At 39.3% G+C, this 20,554-nt stretch overlaps 2 protein-coding genes across 3 annotated transcripts in view; one reads left to right on the top strand and one right to left on the bottom strand.

Moving 5' to 3' along the window:
* The window catches only part of LOC118424483 (oxidoreductase NAD-binding domain-containing protein 1-like), a 4,442-nt gene extending 2,794 nt beyond the window's left edge, over positions 1 to 1,648 (bottom strand). The window contains exons 1-3 of one of the 2 annotated variants that reach the window (XM_035833055.1): positions 1,340 to 1,648; positions 785 to 890; positions 210 to 316 (exon numbers count right to left, since the gene is read on the bottom strand). In XM_035833055.1, coding sequence (XP_035688948.1) covers positions 210 to 316; positions 785 to 890; positions 1,340 to 1,392 — 266 coding nt within the window. In that variant the 5' untranslated portion in view covers positions 1,393 to 1,648. The remainder of the gene's footprint in view (positions 1 to 209; positions 317 to 784; positions 891 to 1,339) is intronic. The other variant, XM_035833056.1, reaches the window with a different exon arrangement.
* A 159-nt stretch (positions 1,649 to 1,807) lies between these two features.
* LOC118424482 (citrate synthase, mitochondrial-like) lies at positions 1,808 to 19,763 on the top strand. Its single transcript, XM_035833054.1, has 12 exons — positions 1,808 to 1,965; positions 5,890 to 5,946; positions 6,173 to 6,280; positions 6,536 to 6,601; positions 6,941 to 7,072; positions 7,746 to 7,934; positions 8,348 to 8,547; positions 13,979 to 14,108; positions 14,565 to 14,666; positions 15,310 to 15,435; positions 15,926 to 16,009; positions 17,960 to 19,763. The coding sequence occupies exons 1-12, from the start codon at positions 1,918 to 1,920 to the stop codon at positions 18,122 to 18,124; spliced, it is 1,407 nt and encodes a 468-aa protein (XP_035688947.1). The 5' UTR covers positions 1,808 to 1,917; the 3' UTR covers positions 18,125 to 19,763.
* The last annotated feature ends 791 nt before the right edge of the window (positions 19,764 to 20,554 follow it).

Genomic DNA, 20,554 nt, shown 5'->3' with positions numbered 1-20,554 from the left:
AGAATCCATTGGGGCTTATTTTGTTAGTCATTTGTTTTTGGCCTTATCATTTGTGGCCTTATTTGGATTTCTGCATCTCTCCTTAGAGGGAGTGTTATCCCCAAGAAAGCATGCACCATGCAAATAAAGACAAGGCTGCAAATTTAAGACCAACCGAGTAATACTCGGCCCTGCCCACTTTGTGTGCTTGAGTGTTATCAGTTCCTCACCATTGTCCAGCCTTGAAGCTGAATTCCTCATTGTTAACCCTGAGACTGAGACTTTTCACTGTAGGAGACAGGTCACAGATACTCTCCACCACAGCTTCTGTCAGTATCTGCAGAAAGGAAAGGCATATGCATGTAAAACATAGTGTCACCAGTGCCAAGTTTCTATGCCCAATTGCCAATACTCACTCTAGGACAATTACATAGACTCCCTGAAATACAGACACATTGTGACCACATATGATACATACAGTTTAATGTAAAATTCAATACTGTGACACCTTGGTGGTTTAACTCAATGGTTCACCTTTATCCGTGGGGTAACCTATATCCGTTGTATCCTGCGTTGTATTTTAAGACAGGGTATTTAGGGGCATCAAGCTGATGAACGGTGATTTCAAACTGCAATATTTTGAACAAAAAGCAATCTGAAGCCACCATCCATTGACTTTATACCACTACCGTAGGTTACCCCACAGATAAAGGTGAACTAAGTGGCGAACATTCTCTCTTAAGGTGTTCTTAAAGTTTTGTTGGTCTGTGCTTCTGTTGTTTTTTCAGCTGTCTCCACCACTTACCTGTTGTCTGGTGTTTTCCTTGGTCCGATCCAGATGATCTCCTTTCCCAGAATGCAATTTTGCCATCCTTCCAGGTAGATAGCAGCAACAACTTACAAATGGCCACCTGACAAAATAATATTCAAATTTTTATGATCTTATTATCATCTAGTTGCAGTCATTCTTATTGATTGGGATTTTATATTTTGTATTATCACACATTTATGTAACACAGAAAGGTATCTAAATGTTAACTTGCTTTTCTTATTTTGGCTTTTAAGACTAACATTATCAGAAAAGCACCCGATGATCATTCTGATATTTTCTGTCACATAATAATGATCAGATTCAGAATTTCATAGCAGCATCAAATTTGGTTACTCCTTTTTCTTGCTGGATGTAATGAAATATTCAAAATTATTGTCATCAAGGACATTAACGTTGCAGAGTTTGAACCCTGGCCAATGAAATTAGATAGGGCAACCTCCTTGGATAGGGTTCTTTTCTAATAACATTTCTTACATAAGTAACATATGTCCTTGAACTGATATAACAGATGATACAAGTATGATGTACCTTCTAGTCTTGGTCCCTCTGCTGCACGCCTGTCTCAACCTCCCGACAAACATCACCAATGCCTGTACCTGGGGTTCAAGGTCTAAAGTTCAACGATTAAAGAGGTCAAAAGATAGAACAAATGGAGGAGAGTGGCCACGTGTGGATGAAACTCACTCCAGGGGATGTCCTATTACATAAATATTACACAAGCAAACATGGGTCAAAGATCATGATCAGTAGCTCGATAAGGATTCTTTGATATCTTCACAAAGGCTTTATAATAATAAAATGTTCGTCATAAAAAAAGGCAGGTTTGTTCCTTTGAGCTGGACAGGTTACGCAACAGGGAAGTATTTATTTATTTGTGACGTCACTGGGGTTACCCTTAGCTGCTGCGCAGACTCGATCATTTTTCGAAGGCTATTTCTTTTAGCCAATCAAAGCATTCAATACATAAATCGAAATCTATAGTCACCAATGAGCGATAGGTTTGCTTACGCCATTGTCCAATCACAATCGGGTCTAGTCTCACTTTCGGGATCACTTTGACCGGTACATTGCCCTCGAAGGGGGAAAGGTTCATTTTCGGAGGAAAAATGTCCATGTTTAGAACAGTTACGGCGCGGCTTTATGCCCCAACAAAGGTGAGACTATTCCTTCCCTTCCCAAGTCTTTGTTTAACCACTTTTCAAGCCGTTCGTGAGCCGCCAGCGAGGCGGGATCGCACGTGAGCTGTCTAGTGAGAGGGGAGGGGGGCGCGAACAAGGGGGCTGTCGGGGCGTCACTGGGTCACGGGGATGTTGCAACTGAAACACATTCGGCAACAAATTCGTGTCATTTGTGATTTTACGGTTATAAAGTGAAGATCTAAAGCGTTTCTGTTACCATTTTTTTCATAATGAAAACTCTCTTTACAACCAACTGGGCAGTAGCGAAGATATAGTAGAGTACATGTAGTGTCACTGTACATGTGACTTTCAATTTACTCAAGAGGTTAAAGATTGACCTCCTCGGTATTTAAAGATTATGGTGCAAGTTATCCATGTTTGAAGTTTGACCATGTGTGACTGGCTGGTGTAGCTTCTATCAAACAAGCACACTGAAACATATGTGTTTGTTTCACCATTTCAGGACATTTTGCCTTAAACTTCCTGTCAGATTGCTTTAAACTGCCTGTTTTTGAAGGCAGGTCAAGACCTGCATACATATGTTCATATGTTTCCAGAAGATCATTCTAGAATATCCATATTTGCAATGTAGTAGACTTATGGAAACAGGAAAAGTAATCAACTATAGTAACCATGACTCCAGACTGATAGAGGAGAGCTACATCTCGAGTATGTTTAAGAACCCACCACACTTATCGATGTGACTGGATTAAACCTTAGTTTTAATAGACACACTAGCTATAGGAATCTCATTTGAGAACTGTTCCCAGATGAGGGGTGTTGCCTTGTATCTGAACAAGAACAGGCACTGAAGAAGACAAGTGGCAGGAGCAAGCCGGTAAAAATCCCCTCCACTAATTCCTGCTTGCTAATTCCAACCTCTGCTTGGAGAAAAGTTGCAAGCTCTTTGAAGTCTTTCAGTCTTTGACGCACCGATATGTCCTGATAAAGGTCTTGTCTCTTCAGTAGGCTGTACAAGTTTTTATTGCACTTGGATAATTTACTTGCCAGGCCCCATATGGATGTGCAACAGAAATGGTAGCCAGCCATACTTGAAGAGCCTGATATGGTAAGAAGACTAGGGAAGGCCCTTGGGCTATCTATTGTTTCAGACAGGCAAAAATCACTTGGGACAGTTCATCTATAGTTTATCAGCCAGGCAAGACAGGACATCCCAGCCTGTAGGGTATAATTATCATATAAATGATACAATAGTACTATAGTAGTTGTCTTGTAGTTCCCAGAAGAATGAAACTGTCTGTTCGTTTTGATACATATTCCAACTGTGAATAGAATTAGACTGTCAAATGTCAATACATCATTTTCAGTCTGCCAAAGCTTCTTTGAAGTTCTTCCCCTGTAAGGGGTATCATATATATAGGCATGACATGACCCTTTTTGTGAGATACACAGGCATCCAGCAAAATTGACCTCTGCGGTGTGACTGACCAACATGGTCCAAAATATTCTCAGACAGTTTCCAATACTAATTTGGTGGTGTCACACATGATCAAATTAGTATTGGAAATTGTCTGAGAATTTTTTGGACCATTGTCAATGTGTCATGGCAAGACACATAGAGGCTAAAAGTTATATTTATCTATTTATTTTTTGAATTTGCAGAGAACAGGGTAGCCCATTCTACCAAATTGATTTTCAATGTGGGCCCAGAAACATAAAACAATAAAATCATCAATATCACAAAGAAAATTAATCAAAAACTTGCAACAACTTGTCACTTAAGCAACACAGGATGTTTTTACATGAGTAGTATGAACAACAGAAGGTTTTACATATAAACAAAGACATGTGTTACATGAAAACATAACACAAAAGCTTAAGAAAACAGATCAAAATTGCAATCTCTAGGATTATATTAGTAAGTATAAAAGATTCAAACATATCTAGTATGGATTTGCCCAAAGCACACCACTAAGTCTATTATTGACCCAGATTGTGTGTCAGAGAACAAAGCATAAAATCAAAAGGGTGACATACACATGTACATATTCAGAATCAGAGGTTTCATTTATAATTCATTCTTACTGTTAAGTTGATTCAAATGAGAAAATGTTTCTTTAAAAACAGATTCTTTTGTGATATAGTTCTCAATTAGTTATGTCTGGAGTTTTTGAAGTTTAACTGTGTGTGTGGTATGCACTAAATAATGTCAGCTTGTTGAAGTGGCGACAAAAGATTTACAAGTTGACAGATATGACCCCAATAAAATGGCTTGGATAAATCAGCGTACATGTACATGTTATATTCTATGTGGACCTTTGACAGACCATAATCTTAGAGTTAGATGTTCTGCTTCATTCCCTATGTTCACCCGTCCTCAGCTAAATACCATCATTAGCCATTACATAACAGTGACATGACTGATAGGCAGTGCCAATTTTTGGCCATGGGCAATCTGTCAACCAATTGGGCAACTGGATACATGACGTTTTCCTGTGCTCAAGTCTACATGAACATTTCAGGCTGCTACACTACGTTTCACATGCAGAATGAGAAATTTTCTTCAATAATAGAATCTGGGCTTAGTTCAGTCCCCAACCTGCATCAACATACAAATCAGGAATTTAGAACTGTTGATAACATATATACAGATAAAAATATTCCTTTGGGAGGGTGTTATCAGAAAATATAATAAAAGCTTTAGATATTCACGGTTATTGCTGTACAAAAGCAGCTTTCACAAAGTCACAGGCATTTAGCTATGAAGAGGAATCATGGCTAAATTGGCTGATGTCTGTATAAAGTGAGCCATGATGGTTCAATTAAAATTTTGTAATTTGTATGGAAGATGTATTTACTAATTTAGGCCCACTTTGGTGATGACACATTATCGAAGACACAGTAGCTTTGCCAGTAGGAAATAATGACTGTGTCACTGCTGCTGGGTGCACTCATGGCTCACGAATGACGTCAGGGCATGTCAGATAGGAGGCCCAGCTAATGGAACTGGGTCCACTCACAGATACATGCTACAGATAAAGGGGGACTAGGAGTATAAGTGTTAATTATAGCTGTCAGGGGAAAATAACCATGCAAGGCTCGGGGCTCAAATGTAAAAATCGATCTTTAGCACCAGCCACCAGGTAAAAGATAGGTTACCAGGTCACATCACAAATTAACTGTTAGTGTATGATGTGAGGGAGTATGCTGATAACATAGTTTTCATTTTTGTCCTTTGAATTCCCAGAAAATGTCCCAATCATAGAATTGTACTTGTAAAGGTCATCTTTTGTTATTTCAAGGTGACTCTGGACATACCTGTATGTCTGATTTCACTACATTGCACAGATGTACACGGCTATGCTGTCAGGGCAAAAGCTTTTGTATAGAAGAACATTCAATGATTTTTATTGTTGCCTGTTCAACAAAATGAGCACAATCTTATTATAATATAATATATAATATACACAATGTATAATATCATATCACAGAAACACTTTGAGAATTACAACATTGCAAAAATGTTATTCTTGTGCATTTTCCAAAGATACATTTTTGAAAGTATTGGTGTATGAAAATTTCAAAAATATGAAATACTGCCTGAGCCAAAGTGCGATCTGTTCTTGTCAAAGGTAACTCATTCTGTGGCCTCCTGTAGAATTGTTCTAGTGCATGTAAGTGTCATTGTGTTGCTGCCGTATAAGCTAATTGATGGCTAGTTTAATCAGCCGTAGGTTGTATAGTCAGTCCCAAGGGAAATCTGTTCATGTGCAGCAATGAGATCCAAAGTGATGCACCTGTCAAGGAAAACCCAACAGGTGCACAGGTATGAAGGGGTTGTGATTACTACTAGTATTTAAGTAGTAGTAAAAAAATATATAAGGATTGTGTTTTAATATCATTACTTACCGAAATGTTTATTTCATTTTTTTCTTGCAGCCACTGATTCCAAGGTTCAGTAATGGCCTCAGGAAATATGCAACACAGTCACAAACGGTGAGCAAAGAGTAATGTAATGTCATTACTGTTCTTAATGAAATACATGTACACCATTATTATTTTTGTATTTATATTTTTGCACTGAATGTCGACATGAGATGACATCTTTGGTTTTGCGCTTCCATTTAATATTTTCCCGTTTGCATCTGGAAGCTATACACTCAAGACTTACCCCTACAGAAAGAAGGTTATGAATTATATGGTTTACTCTTTCTTCTACCAGGATCTCAAGGAGATCCTTGCGGCAATGATCCCGGTGAAACAGGAAGAAATCAAGAGCTTTAGGAGTCAGCATGGTGCCAGCAAGATCGGGGACATCCAGGTCGACCAGGTGAGACCAACATGCTGTATGATTCTTTATGAAAGTAAGAGATGTGTTTGCAAAATGACAGTAAGGTTGTATTGGAGTTGATGATACTCATTGTGTTGTACGTGTTAAGTAGTGTCATTTTATTGGGCAAACTGATTGTTGTACAAGAATTAGTCTTAAGTTGTTCAAGTCTTCATGTTTTTCTCAGCTATCCAGCACCCAGACATGTACATATATGTGATGAGATTTATTCTTGTGTTTTTTCTCTATGTCCAGCTGTATGGTGGCATGAGAGGTATGAAGTCCATGATCTGCGAGACATCTGTCCTGGACCCTGAGGAGGTATGGCTCAAGCTTTTAATCCATGTTTAACTTATGGTATTTTATAATCTACGTCAACTTTATAATCATCAGATGTAGTCCTTTTTATATCTCACCCATATGTAAATCATAGTACTTTTACTCCCAAATCTAATATAATATTCACTTTAACAATGTTCAGTGATAAAAGTATGAAGATCATGTTCATAAAAGTTCCTGAGTTGCATGTATGTTGCTTGCAAGATATAAATTACAATCTACCAACACAGAGGTAATACTAATAGTGTAATGTTCTTTTGCAGGAAAAGAAAAGTGAAATAAAGTAAAATAAGGGTAACCATTAATGTTTTTCGTCCCCAGGGTATCCGGTTCCGTGGCCTGAGTATCCCAGAGTGCCAGAAGGTCCTGCCCACGGCTCAGGGTGGGGAGGAGCCGCTTCCCGAGGGTCTGTTCTGGCTACTGGTGACAGGAGAGGTCCCTACGCAGGCACAGGTACAGTGGACAAGTGGGGAGGGGTGTGGGGCTGTAAGGAAGGGCTGTGCGGGGCTGAAAGGGTAGGAACCCCTCCCTGGGGGTCTGTTCTGGCTACTGGTGACAGGAGAGGTCCCTACGCAGGCACAGGTACAGTAGGGTGGGGCTGAAATTGTGGGGGTAGGAATTTTACTCCTACCCCCAATTAAGGGTAGGAATCCCTTCCTGGGGGTCTGTTCCAGCTACAGGTTACAGGAGAAGTCCCCGGGGACATGGGTGTAGGAATGTAATTTCTTAAGGTTAAGAACTAATAGCTATGAGAGAAATTACTCACTTGTACTACTGTAACTAGTATAGTTTCACTCAGCCTTTTACACTTTTGACAATGTGTACAGCATCTGTATGAATGGTCACAATGGTGAGGTTACTAACCATTGCACTCCAGCTACAACATTCAAATAAAATGGATGTTGAGACTTGCAAGGCAAATACTTTGCTGTGCCTTGATGCTTCTTACTCGCTGTCCATTGTTTGATTATACTACTGCTGGGATTCCTGATGCAGGGGTAGGCAGCAGCCAGCTAGTCTTCACACCGCGCTTCCATGCGGCTCTGTCCAGTTGGTCGACCACTGTTAGACCGCACGTTTCTTACTGTGCTCATATGTTAACCTGTCTTGTCCACCCCACACACAGGCGGAGTGGTTATCGCGACAGTGGGCGGACAGAGCGGACCTCCCGTCCCACGTGGTCACCATGCTGGACAACTTCCCCGGCAACCTCCACCCCATGTCACAGTTCAGCGCCGCCATCTCAGCGCTCAACAGCGAGAGCATGTTTGCCAAGAAGTATGCAGAAGGCGTGCACAAGTCCAAGTACTGGGAGGTAAGGAGTAGACCTCTTAAGCTTTCTATGAATGAAGTTTACAACGATTTTGATTGCCATGTTTGAGAAACCTGCTAGCAGAAGTCAAATTTACACAACAAAAAGATACTGAAGTTTAGTTAGATATCTGTACTGCAGCTGGCTCATAAGGGGAATCTTGCAAACTACAGGCACTGTGCATTGCTGTAATGGACACTCTTTTATGTCTTGGTGTCCTTCAAGCCAAATTTAGAGGAAAGCAGAATTAGATAATTTGTATCTACTTTGAACCATCTCTTTGAGATTTTTGAAAATACTCCTTACATACTGTATGTTAAAAATGACAGTACCAGCATTCATTATTTTAAGTTGTTCATAGAATATCTGTCAGTGAATGTATTTCATCCTGACTTACCACATTCATACCTTTCCAGTTTGCCTATGAGGACAGTATGGACCTTATCGCAAAACTGCCGACTGTAGCAGCCAAAATCTACCGTAATCTTTACCGCGACGGTTCAAGCATCGGCGCCATTGACCCAGAGAAGGACTGGTCGGCAAACTTCACGTCGATGTTGGGATATGAGGAGCCCATGTTCACAGAACTGATGAGGTTGTACCTTACCATCCACAGGTAAATTCACCCTCGACAAATTCTACAAAGAATTTAGCAGATGGTACAAGTGCACATCTGTTGTTGTTGTTTTGGAATGTTCCGAAGAATTCCCGACATGTGCGAATAATTTGCCTGAGGTGTTGGTATGAGCTGGAAATCAGAAATATGTTGTGACCCCTCTTGTTTTAAATATTATTGAGATGTGTTAAAAGGAGACATTGTAACAGGTTATCTCTTCTGATACAGTGGGGAAAAGCCACATACATGCATTTTGTTATGATACTTGCTGTTCCATGTGGGCAGCTGGTAGGTGCTTGTGGAATTTACATTAAAATGCGGTTGTTCTTTGAACACGTGTCCGAAGAGAATTTCTTGACAGCTGCGAGCAACAATTTGTTTGATTTCTGACCATTTTATGTATGGTTATTCTTTATGTTCTGAACTGGACCAATCTTTAATCTGGTTTGCTAATGACTTACTCTTAGTTTTTTGAGTTGGACCAATTGTTATATTTCTGTTTCATCTATTTATAGTTTAGAGTTCTGTTTTTGTTTAATAGGAGTGATGAACTGTACCATTTCGTTTGTTAATTTGGCTAAGTATTTTTGTGGGGTAAACGAGAATGACAATAATGATGGATTGAGCGAATGAGCCACCAACCTTTATCAACTTACTTTGTTTTTTGTTGACGTTAAGTTGCCGTATGCTTTACCTTACTTGATGTTGTGTTGTATATTATTTCTATTATGTTTGCATGGCATAGTGCTGTATGTCTGTACATGTTTTAGATCATATGTTGATTCGTTTAGTACGATTCATTTTCGTTTATGCAACCCCAATTGCCGCCCTCATAGACATATTTTTCTTTTTGCTTTAATCTTACCTTATTACTTGTGCTTCGCCTTCTGTGATCGCCCAGAGTATTTTCTTACTTCTCGTTCTTTGCTCGGTCCCCATGGTGTTACCAAAGCTTAGTATTTGCAGTTACAACTGCAATGGAATGGGCGATCATAGAAAGCGAAATCAAATATTTACATGGTTAAAAGATAAAAGTTACAAAATATATTGCATACAGGAGACTCACTCTACCCCTGTGAATGAAGAAAGATGGAGGTCAGAATGGGGGGGCCCGATTTTATTTAATCACGGTTCTAGTAACAGCAGAGGTTTGATGGTTTTATTTCAGGAAAATGTTCTTTATACAGTCCATCAGACAGTGAGAGATGACTCAGGGCGATGGATTATATTAGATGTTACAATTGATTCCTTTCGGTTTTGTTTAGTAAATATCTACGCCCCAAACACGGATGATCCATCTTTCTTTGTTGATATTGAAAATAATGTACAAGCCTTTACAACATCTGGTTTATATAGTGTCATTGTAGGGGATTTTAACACTGTATTGGATGTTAAAATGGACAGAGCTGGGCACCAAGTCTCCAATTACCATCCAAAAAGCCTTTTGGCCATTAACTCTCTTTGTGCTAATCTAGATTTAATTGATGCTTATCGGTATAAACACCCAACAGCCGTACGTTACACATGGAGACGCCGACTTCAGGCTAGCCGAATAGATTATTTTTTGACATCATTCTCGTTAATCCCTTTTGTAGAAAAAATTTGTATAGAAGATAGTTTGAGATCGGATCATTTCTTAATTGGCCTTTCCTTGACCACGTCTGATACACCCAGAGGTCCCGGTTATTGGAGACTTAACCAAGAGATCCTCAATGACCCAGTTTTCGTTAGAGAAACCTCAAACTTTATCACTGAGTTTTTCCTATTTAATCGTAATTCGGCAAACCCACATATTGTGTGGGAAGCGTTCAAGTGTGCCGTTCGCGGCCACATAATTAAGTTCTCATCTTGGAAATCTAAACAAAGTCGGAATACTGAGGTTTCTCTCTCGTGTGAGATCAATAGCCTGCAAGAAGCATTAGACATATTTCCCGATAATGAAATCTTTGACAAGCTACAGTGTAAAAAACAGGAACTGGAATTATTTTACCAAACGAAATCTAATAACCTAATTATGAGCAGACGTGCCAGGTGGATGGAACAAGGGGAAAAATGCACAAAATTCTTTATGACTCTTAACAGTAGAGGGAGGGTAAGAAAGAATATGACAAAATTTGTTAAGTCAGATGGTTCTGTAGCCCTCGATCCTGAGGATGTCTTAGTACACCAAACAAGATTTTATGCTGATCTTTACTCATTTAAAGAGCCCCCTATGTCGTTAGATAGTGATGTTTTTAGACCTTTCTTTCCTGAACCGCCCCCAGTAAATTTGTCCCCCGGCCAGTGTGACACCTGCGAAAAACCTATTTCAGAATTTGAATTACAAAAAGCAATTGAGTCCTTCTCCTCAGGAAGGTCACCCGGTCTGGACGGCCTTCCCGTTGAATTTTATAAGATTTTTTTTCATTGTTTGAAGCAACCACTGTTGGCTTCTTTCAATTATTCATTTCGGGTGGGACATTTGTCTGATAGCCAAAAAATAGGTCTAATTACTTTACTCCTTAAGCAGGACTCCACAGGGAAGGATAAGGACCCCTCATTCATTACAAATTGGCGACCGATAACTTTATTGAATTGTGATACCCGTATACTATCCAAATGCATGGCCCTTCGCATTAAAAATGTTATCTCAGATCTCGTTTCTTTTGATCAGACTGGTTTTATGAAAGGGCGATGTATTAGTGATACTATACGGAGACTATTAGAAATCATAGAATATTACGACAAAAATGAAATTCCGGGATTAATATTTAGTGCTGATTTTGAAAAAGCATTTGATACTATAAGACAAGATTTTATTATTAGGGTTTTGGAGTATTTTGGTTTCGGCGACAATTTTATTGCATGGATAAAACTTTTATATAACGATACTTTCAGTCAAATTATTAATAACGGCCATATTTCTAGTGCTTTCCCCCTGAACCGTGGAGTCCGGCAAGGATGCCCCATCTCCCCTTATCTGTTTGTGTTAGCTGTAGAATTACTTGCCATTAAAGTTAAAAATAACATGGAAATTAAGGGTCTAAGAACATATGGTCTTGAAACTAAAATTTTACAATTTGCCGATGACTCGAATTTCCCCCTTGTCCCAAAGCTTGACTCGCTGTATGCTCTAGTGAAAGACTTAGAAGATTTTGCACTGTTGTCAGGTTTAATGCCCAACTTTGATAAATGTATGATAATTCGTATAGGTTCCTTAACAGACAGCAACTTTTTTTTACCGAGTTCTTTACCCTTACTATGGACCGACGGCCCCGCAGATATTTTAGGGATTCATATCCCAAAAAAATTATCGGATATTGTAAATATTAACTTTGACAGAAAAGAGAGAAAAATAGATAAAATTTTAAATCCCTGGAAAGGGAAATTTCTTTCTCTGTTAGGGAAGATTACCCTTATTAACTCGTTAGTAGTGTCACAATTTATATTTCTATTCCAGTCTCTTCCGTCCCCACCTCCTGCCTTTTTCGACAGATACGAGAAAAAAATATTTCAGTTCTTGTGGGGAGGGGGGCCAGAACGAGTAAAAAGGAAAACATTATATAATCTTTATGAACAGGGGGGCCTTAAACTCAGAAACTTGCGGGCTGTTGATCTGACAATGAAGGCGTCTTGGATGCCCAAGATATATCATAATGAAAAGTGGTTTTGCTCAAAATTGTTGTTTTCTTCTAGTCCTTTATTTACTACGAATACGTTTCCATTTTGCCAGCTTACACCCAGCGATTTTGAAACGTTGGTAAAAGAGAAAGCTCCAATCAGTGTATTTTATAGACAAGTCCTCCAAGCATGGCTGAAGTTCCAACTACGTCCCCCTGAGAATGCCCTTGAAGTGAAGCAGCAACTACTTTGTCTAAATTCCCAAATATGTATTGGTGGAAAACCATTATTTTCAATGTCTTTCTATAATAGGGGGGTCCTTTTCGTAAATGACATTCTTGACACAGCAAATAATTTTTTATCCTTTCAAAATTATGTTTTGAAATTTGGTGACACCTGTTCGGAGTTTGTTTATAATCAAATTATTTCTGCCATTCCCTTACCCTGGAAAAATCTTCTGAAGCAGGTGTCACCAAATTTAAGTGTTTGTATCCCCGTCTGTAGAGGCATAGGCTGGCTTCACCAATCGAATATTAACAAAAATCTTTATTCCTTTTTTATGCATGAGGCCAGGCTATGGGGTTCTTCAGACAGAGTGCAATACTATTGGGAAGATTATTTCAATATTCCAGTTATGTGGAAAAAAGTATATAGTTTGACATATAAAATCTCTATTGACTCCCACATGCGTATGTTCCAGTACAAATTATTATTTAAATATTTAACAACAAATCAAGTATTACACAGGTGGGGGTTAATAGAGTCCCCTTTATGTAGCTTATGTAAAGAAGAGGAAGAATCCTCCATCCATTTATTTTGGGACTGTAGGTTTGCAGCACTTTTTTGGCAACAGGTGGAAGAGTGGTACTTCAGCCATACTGGTGATCATTTACATGTTAGTCTTTGTAATGTTATTTTGGGGGATTTGAGTGATCGGTGTCCAGCTCTGTCCAACCTTATTTTTCTCTTGGGAAAACAGTTTATCTTTAGAAACCGACACTGGTGTATTAATATAAAATCATTTATTTCTTATATTACATATTACTTTAAGTTAGAATCAATCATCTCTAACCGTACAGGCAAAACAAAAAAACACATGGGAAAATGGGGAAAACTTGTGGGTTTACTTTCGTTATCTGCATGAAGAAATTGTGTGCATTTGGGGTTGCATTGCTTTCTTGACAATACTTTGTTATATTATCTACATTGTTCACTGGTTTTATTTAGTTTTTGTTGTTACGCATGTGCTGTCAGTTAACTTGTTTTATATGCCATGCTCCATTTGTTTTCATTTTTGTTTGAAGAAAACAATAAAAAGAATGATTTAAAAAAAAAAAAAAAGAATTTAGCACAACCAGGGCTCGAAATACCACCTGCAATGCAGGTTAGTCAGGTAAAATTGGAGCTGTGCAGCTATTTCTGGTGTCTACCTGCAGCAAACCTGCAATAGTCCATATACTGGATTTTATACATAAATGTCCTATGATGAAGGTGTGTATGGATTGTTATTAGCTGCTTTGATAAAGTATGAAAGAAAAAATAGCAATGCATGGCTCCTGAACAATTTTAGTATGATCCATAATATTTCTTAAGTTCAGGGTGGTGCAGGTGAAATTTGTCCAGTGTAGGTGATTTTCAATGTTACCTGCACCAGTGCAGGTATGCGGAAAAAAGTATTTTGAGCCCTGACAACATACTTTGATACTGACAGTTGCAAGCTAGGTGTAGCTTCCCAGGTATAGATAAGCTGTTTGATTACTGTCCTTTCAATATATACCAAGTGCTTGTGCTACTTTTGGACATGTTGTAATGTTTTTCTTCCCTTGTCCAGCGACCACGAGGGAGGTAACGTCAGCGCCCATACCTGCCACTTGGTAGGAAGTGCGCTGTCCGACCCGTACTTGTCTTTTGCTGCTGCCATGAACGGGCTAGCGGGACCCCTTCACGGGCTCGCAAACCAGGTAAACTGGCCGTTGTGCATATCCTACAACTAGAATTCAGGCTTAACAGTACACACCCTATTGTGACTGGGGTCCGTGGTAGTATAATGACAAAAAACTGATGAGAGATTCGAGCGTGTGGGTTTGAGTGCACACTTTTCATAATCTGGTGTGATATGACAGTAAATGCTGAAAAGCATAGGAGATGACGTATTTTTGGTGAAAATTGTGTTTGGGCTGAGGGTTCTTTCCTGATGTCCGTCAGCATTGACTTTAAGCTGGTCTTGTGACCTCGATTGACCTGATGGTGTTGTGTAAGCCCAGCTGCAATACCGTGCACAGTGGATGATTGAAAATCTTCAGTACTAGAATTTTCTATATTCTTCGCAGTTAATGTTAATTTTCAAACATACACATTCATCCCGCCACAGCAAGATGTGTTGTACTGAAAGTGTATTTGTCCTTGTCTCCCCATAGGAAGTGTTGGTATGGCTGACCAAGCTACAGGAGGACCTGGGAGGGGAGGTATCTGATGAACAGCTGAGGGATTTCATCTGGAACACACTTAAGGGTGGACAGGTCAGTAAAGATACATGTACTTAATCCATATACTATAGTCACAGCTGTATCTATAAACAGATGCACCACAGATTAAATACACAACAGCATGCATACATTTTTGCTAAGGGAAAGACGAAGAAAATTTATTTTATGTATTTATTATGATTCTCCAAAATCCAATGGAAGGTTTGGCGGAATAGGTGTTTCTTGTTAAGATTTAGGTGACTTTTAATAAATTTCTCAAAGTATCAACCAGGAATGATGCACTTTGTAAAAAAAATACATTGTACACAACTTTGAGCCAAAATCTAGCTTTACAAACATTTTTATGGAAGGTGATTCTCCATTCTGGCATGATATGATTTACTTGTCAAAATCAGAAAGTATGGGAAAGAATGACAGATGAACATTATGATAGTTCTTTTAAAGATAGAGCCCTGCCTAAACTTATTAAAAAAGGGACACTGAAAGCTTTCTTTCTCAGACCATGCTTTGAATTAATGAATTGTGATATTTAAGATACTTGACGTACATCATGTATGGTAACAGTATTGCCCCATGAGAGTATTAAGCAATTTGCTGCAAAGGCAAGCTAATTTTGTCTCATTGTCCTGGGTAGCAGAATATGTTGTAGAGTTGTGATGTGGATTACTTCCGCCAGGTTGTTCCTGGTTACGGCCATGCGGTGCTGCGTAAGACGGACCCCCGCTACACGTGCCAGCGGGAGTTCGCCCTGAAGCACCTGCCTGATGATCCCATGTTCAAACTGGTGTCTCAGCTGTACAAGGTAAGAGGGACACATTGGGGCATCTGTAATCTATAGATATTGGTAGCGCTGATTAGTTTTCGTGCATAATAATGACTAAAATACTTGAAGTTAAAATTGTTGCTACTTTGGTTGTGTTTGAATAACATAAATGTCATGCATGTCATTGTCTAAGAAGAATCATGTCTCTAACTAGCGGTTGAGTCCTTTATTTATTTATTTATATACATACATAACCTTTATTACGACTGGATGGCCCTGTTGGCCAAAGCCGCTATTCCCAGAGGTCCAGTGTGAGTTGGTAGGTGGTGGGGAACATAAATAAATCAATACAAAAATAGATTAACAAACACTTTACATTTCACTTATTATCCAAAAATCATAATCACAATCTTTTGTGCTACATGTACTGTGTAAAGGTATGTCAGGCATACACAATTACATAGTCACTACAAACTCCCTGTCACCTGTGACCCCATGCCGTGACATGCCTGCCTGTTGTTGACCACAGATTGTGCCTGGAGTGCTGCTGGAACAGGGGAAGGCTAAGAACCCCTGGCCCAACGTGGACGCTCACAGTGGTGTGCTGCTGCAGGTAAGAACCTCGGACAACAAAATGTCATATTTTTTTGTTTAATTTATTTACAAATTCATGCCCGTAGGCTAATTGCAAGGGTACAGACAGTAAAAAAAGTAACAGGTGTCTATTCTTTACAGCTATCTTATGATTATCGGTATAACCCCGTCGTGTGTAAACATGTGCGAACATGTGCGATCACGTCGACCGATGATGTATGTTCGTCTGTATCTCTGTGGATCTGCCGCTACCAGCCCAAAGCTGCCTAGGTAGATCCGTGTAATGAGTTGTATCATTGGCAAATAAAGAAAGAAAGAAAGAAAGAAAGATTCTACATACAGTTACTTCACTGGGAGGTTTGACTTCTTAACACCAACAGATGGAGCCAATAAATAAATCCAAATTCTTCAGGACCCTAACTCGATTGCAGTGCTTTATCATTGACACATACATTTTCACCATTTTTACCAAGAAGCAAGAAGAAGTAAAACCTATCTGCTAAAGTACTATACTTGTACCAACATGTTTGTAAACATGTATTTGTTGTGACCTATAGTCAGTGCAGTTAGGCAAAAATGTACTATAGCTTAGGTCTGTATTTGTTTTAACCTATAGTTAGTGGTGCGTACCGGTTCGCCGAACCGGAATTGGACTTGCTATAACTTTCGGTTCAAGTCCGGTTAAAACCGGAACGTAGAAAACCGGTTCTTTGGAAAACCGGAAATCTCTTTCTTGTTGTATACTAGTATCATCTAAAACAACGCTAGATACCTATGTTACTTTACTAACTGCAGCCAACGGGCCCGAAAATACCTGTATGTTTGCGAAAATAGATTGTCCTACCAGCATGAGCGGGCCATTAGCACATGGTCGCGCCACCGTCCGCACGGAAACCTTCTTTCAAAATCCGGCAACGCGGCAAAAATGACTGGTTCATTTTAATAATTTCACCCATGAAAATAACGTCTGTGATTTTGTTTATCTCCTGGTGTGGGTTTTAGAAGTCCCATACCTTCTGATAAATGAGAAATTTCCCGAGAAATACAAGTTATAACAAATCACCCGCGCTTGTTGTCACGTTTGTCGCTTGTCGGGCTACTTCACTAAAAGCATGGGCGAGCAGTTTGTTAAAAAGAAACACAGACAACTTTATTTAGATAAATATTATGAAGTTATAAACTTATTTGATATTTCTTTCCTTCAAATCTGTAACGAATAAACTTACAATTCATTTGTAAGGTTAAATGTAGAGAATAATGAAACCGCATGCATCGCTTCTACCCGCATCACAGTAGGCTATCCCAATGACCCGTATTGACCTCGCCAGCGCCATGCTGAAATTTCGGCCCGTCAAAACACAAGCCGAAAAGGCCATATTCTACCGTGATTTCCCGACAATTATCATTGAAAATCGATGTTGCTACACCTTTGAAAATGACGCAGTCGTCTTCGGCTATATTTTTTTTATCTCATGCGGCCCGGTCGAGGAGTGGTCGCGGTTGCCGGATACGCTAGCTAGGGGACCTCGCATAGGGCAAGTCGCTTAATGCTTGTGTTGATGCGGAAAATTTAGCGGCCGTCAAAAACCGGACTTATAAGTCCGGACCTGAACCGGAATCTCTGGACTCGAGTCCGGACCTGAACCGGAATGTGAGCTCCGGTACGCACCACTACCTATAGTCAGTGCAGTTAGGCAAAGATGTACTATAGCACAAGTCTTCATCCATAAGTCAAACCTATAAGCTAAATTATGATGAACGTTTGGAAACATATACATGTACTGTATTTGTTGTATACTCAGTGCAGTTAGGCAAAAACGTACTATAGCGTAGGTCTTCATCCATTTATTGACTCCATGTCTTTGGGGTTTCCCAAACATTACCCAGCACAAAAAGTACTTGTTAGACACATTTTCATCTATTTTGCCTCGTAGCAATCCTGGTAATGTTTTCCTTGTTGTTTCTCCAGTACTATGGCTGCAAAGAGATGCAATACTACACCGTGCTGTTCGGAGTGTCTCGCGCCCTCGGCTGCCTCGCCTCTTACATCTGGAGCCGCGCCCTGGGCCTTCCGCTGGAGCGACCCAAGTCCATGTCCACCGAGGGGCTGAAAAAGCTGGTCGGAGCACAATAACCACGCTTCACCGCAGACATAGAAAGACAGAGAGCAAATACAATGTCTTTGTAGAAGTCCATATTTCTTTCTTCACACCTCCAAAGTCTTCAGCCAGAAACTCTTCCCATTTGTAATACTCTTATAAATAATACCATTTGCTTATGACGGATAAATGTTGAAGACAGTGGTCATGTACAATGTAGATGGCTGAGCTGAATGTAGATGGCTGAGCTGCTGGTGGTAGAAAAATTGCTGCTGGGAAAATGCCATGGCTTCTTGTGTTATCTACATTACCCTGTTCCCCCATATCTTTTGTGGATTATACCCCATTCCTTGCTGCATTTAACTTAGACCACCACTCGACGTTGTGTAAAAACGCAGTAGATGAATATGCACATCATACTTTTGTGTCTGAAAGATACTGTGCACAAAAGACGAAAAACATTTTAAAGATGCTTGTTCAGATATTGTATTATACACACTTGTATTCAGCTAGCTCTTGGTAGTTCAGTGAGAAAATTCTAATATATGGCAGACTGGTCTTTGGAGGTTTTGAAAGAAATATTGAATTTCAAGACATTGAGAATGGATCACATAGCTAATAGAAAATGGCTGATTTTCGTGTACGTGACTCTATCTTTAATATGTGAGCTGGGATATTTTATCTTGTGCCTGTGAACGTGGCTGACTACAGGGTGTTTTGAGATATTTTGTTGATATTCTCTTTCCTCCCTGAAGCTTTCAAAACACATCTTTACTGTACATATTATGAAAAAAGGGTCTAAAAGTGAGCAGTGATATTTTATCAGTTAGACTACAGGAAGTGGTGGAAATGAAGTCAATTTCTAATCAAACCACCCTGGTAGACAGCCTTTGATCATTTTTGTCATATGCAACAAAACTTAGCATTTTCAACATTCAAACAGATGCAAAGAACACAAAATAGCTATCTCATTATAGTGAAGACCAGGCAAAGCAACGGAAAGTTTAGCTGTGTGAAGTTTTAATGAATGGATAAATTATATCATCGCAAGGGACTTTTTTTTTTACTGTTGAATACTGAATATGTCATACATATAATGTAATACTGTGAATAACTGAACCTCACACACAGTCACAAGTATACTATGTATTTATAGCAAATTATATCCATACATTTTAAGATTTTCACCCTGTTGAACACGGATAAAGCAAAACTGTCTTTGGTATGAACATCCCCACCCTTAGCTCATTTTACTTTTTTTTTTATATATCTACTCCAACCAGTAAGAAAATTTTGACATTAGCCATATTAATTTTGATGTCCCAATAGTAAAAAGCACTGCAGTGGAATTTGTGTGGAATTATATGTGATGGTAACAATTTGAGTATTTTTTTCCTATCCCCATCAGAAAGGTTTTTTACTCTGGGAACAAGTAGAAGGATTTTATCATGTCTAGACTGTCCTTCCCAGAGTAAGAAAACTGCATGTTGGGGTCCCTTTCATTCTTGATGAGAAACACTCTGGGAGTCCAGATGAAAATAAAGAGCTACATTTTGTTCTTAGGTTTCGGAAAGTCTCCCGTGTTTTGTAAAGATGTTAAACTACGAAGTGGTCTTTCACATGTACATGTCAGCTGTCTAAATATTGTGGGAATAAACAGGCCTAGTGTCTCACATCTGTCCTGTTGCTTTTTGTGCTATTCCTATCCTTTCAACTGTTTCCTCAGCTCAGAGTGAAAAGACTAATCTTCAAGCAGTTGTTAAGATTCACATTCATCCATACCATTTTCCAAAGTTTGAAATTGACAACCATGTCAGCAAGCTTAAGTAGATATTAGAAGCAGACTAATCTTTTAGCCAACAGAAAACGTTTGAAAATGAAATGCAGTCATCCTTTCCAATCATGTGAGGTGCTGAACAAAAATTGCGGTAGTTGTTTGGCCCCAGCAGTCTTACTGAGGGATGACTGGTGCAAAAGATGTCAGAGAGCATGAAAATTAGTCCACTCTATATACACAGAGAGATCAACTGGTAGCGGCCTCACAGGCTCCTGGTTCTAGTTAGTGGGAAACGGAAGTTAGGGCAAGGCTTTACTGTAACAATCTTCTTAGTTATGGCATCTCAGTAGGGGCTGCACCCATCGTTTGAAAGGGACATTTAATGGGTGTCCCATGTTTGGGAGGTGCCTCTAGCACATTAAAGGGTAATTGCTCGTAACCAAGGCAGCAAGGAAACTTGCTGCCTTATGTGATACTACTAGTACTAGGCACTACAAGGGTCTCTAGTCTCAATGAACCTATCTACGTCATGGAGTGAAAAACAACTACATTTGGTACAACATTTTCCACATGGGGTCTCAGGCAGCCTTCTAAAGAAACAAAAAACAACAACAAAACTTGATTTTGACATATTTTACACTTTATTATCCCATTTTATCATACAGCATCAACCCTGGAATGTCTACAC

This window comes from Branchiostoma floridae, chromosome 10, assembly GCF_000003815.2.
Source record: "Branchiostoma floridae strain S238N-H82 chromosome 10, Bfl_VNyyK, whole genome shotgun sequence".
NCBI classification, from domain to species: domain Eukaryota; kingdom Metazoa; phylum Chordata; class Leptocardii; order Amphioxiformes; family Branchiostomatidae; genus Branchiostoma; species Branchiostoma floridae.
The sequence above is the reverse complement of the archived record's forward strand: the minus strand, read 5'-3'. Positions and strand labels throughout refer to the sequence as shown.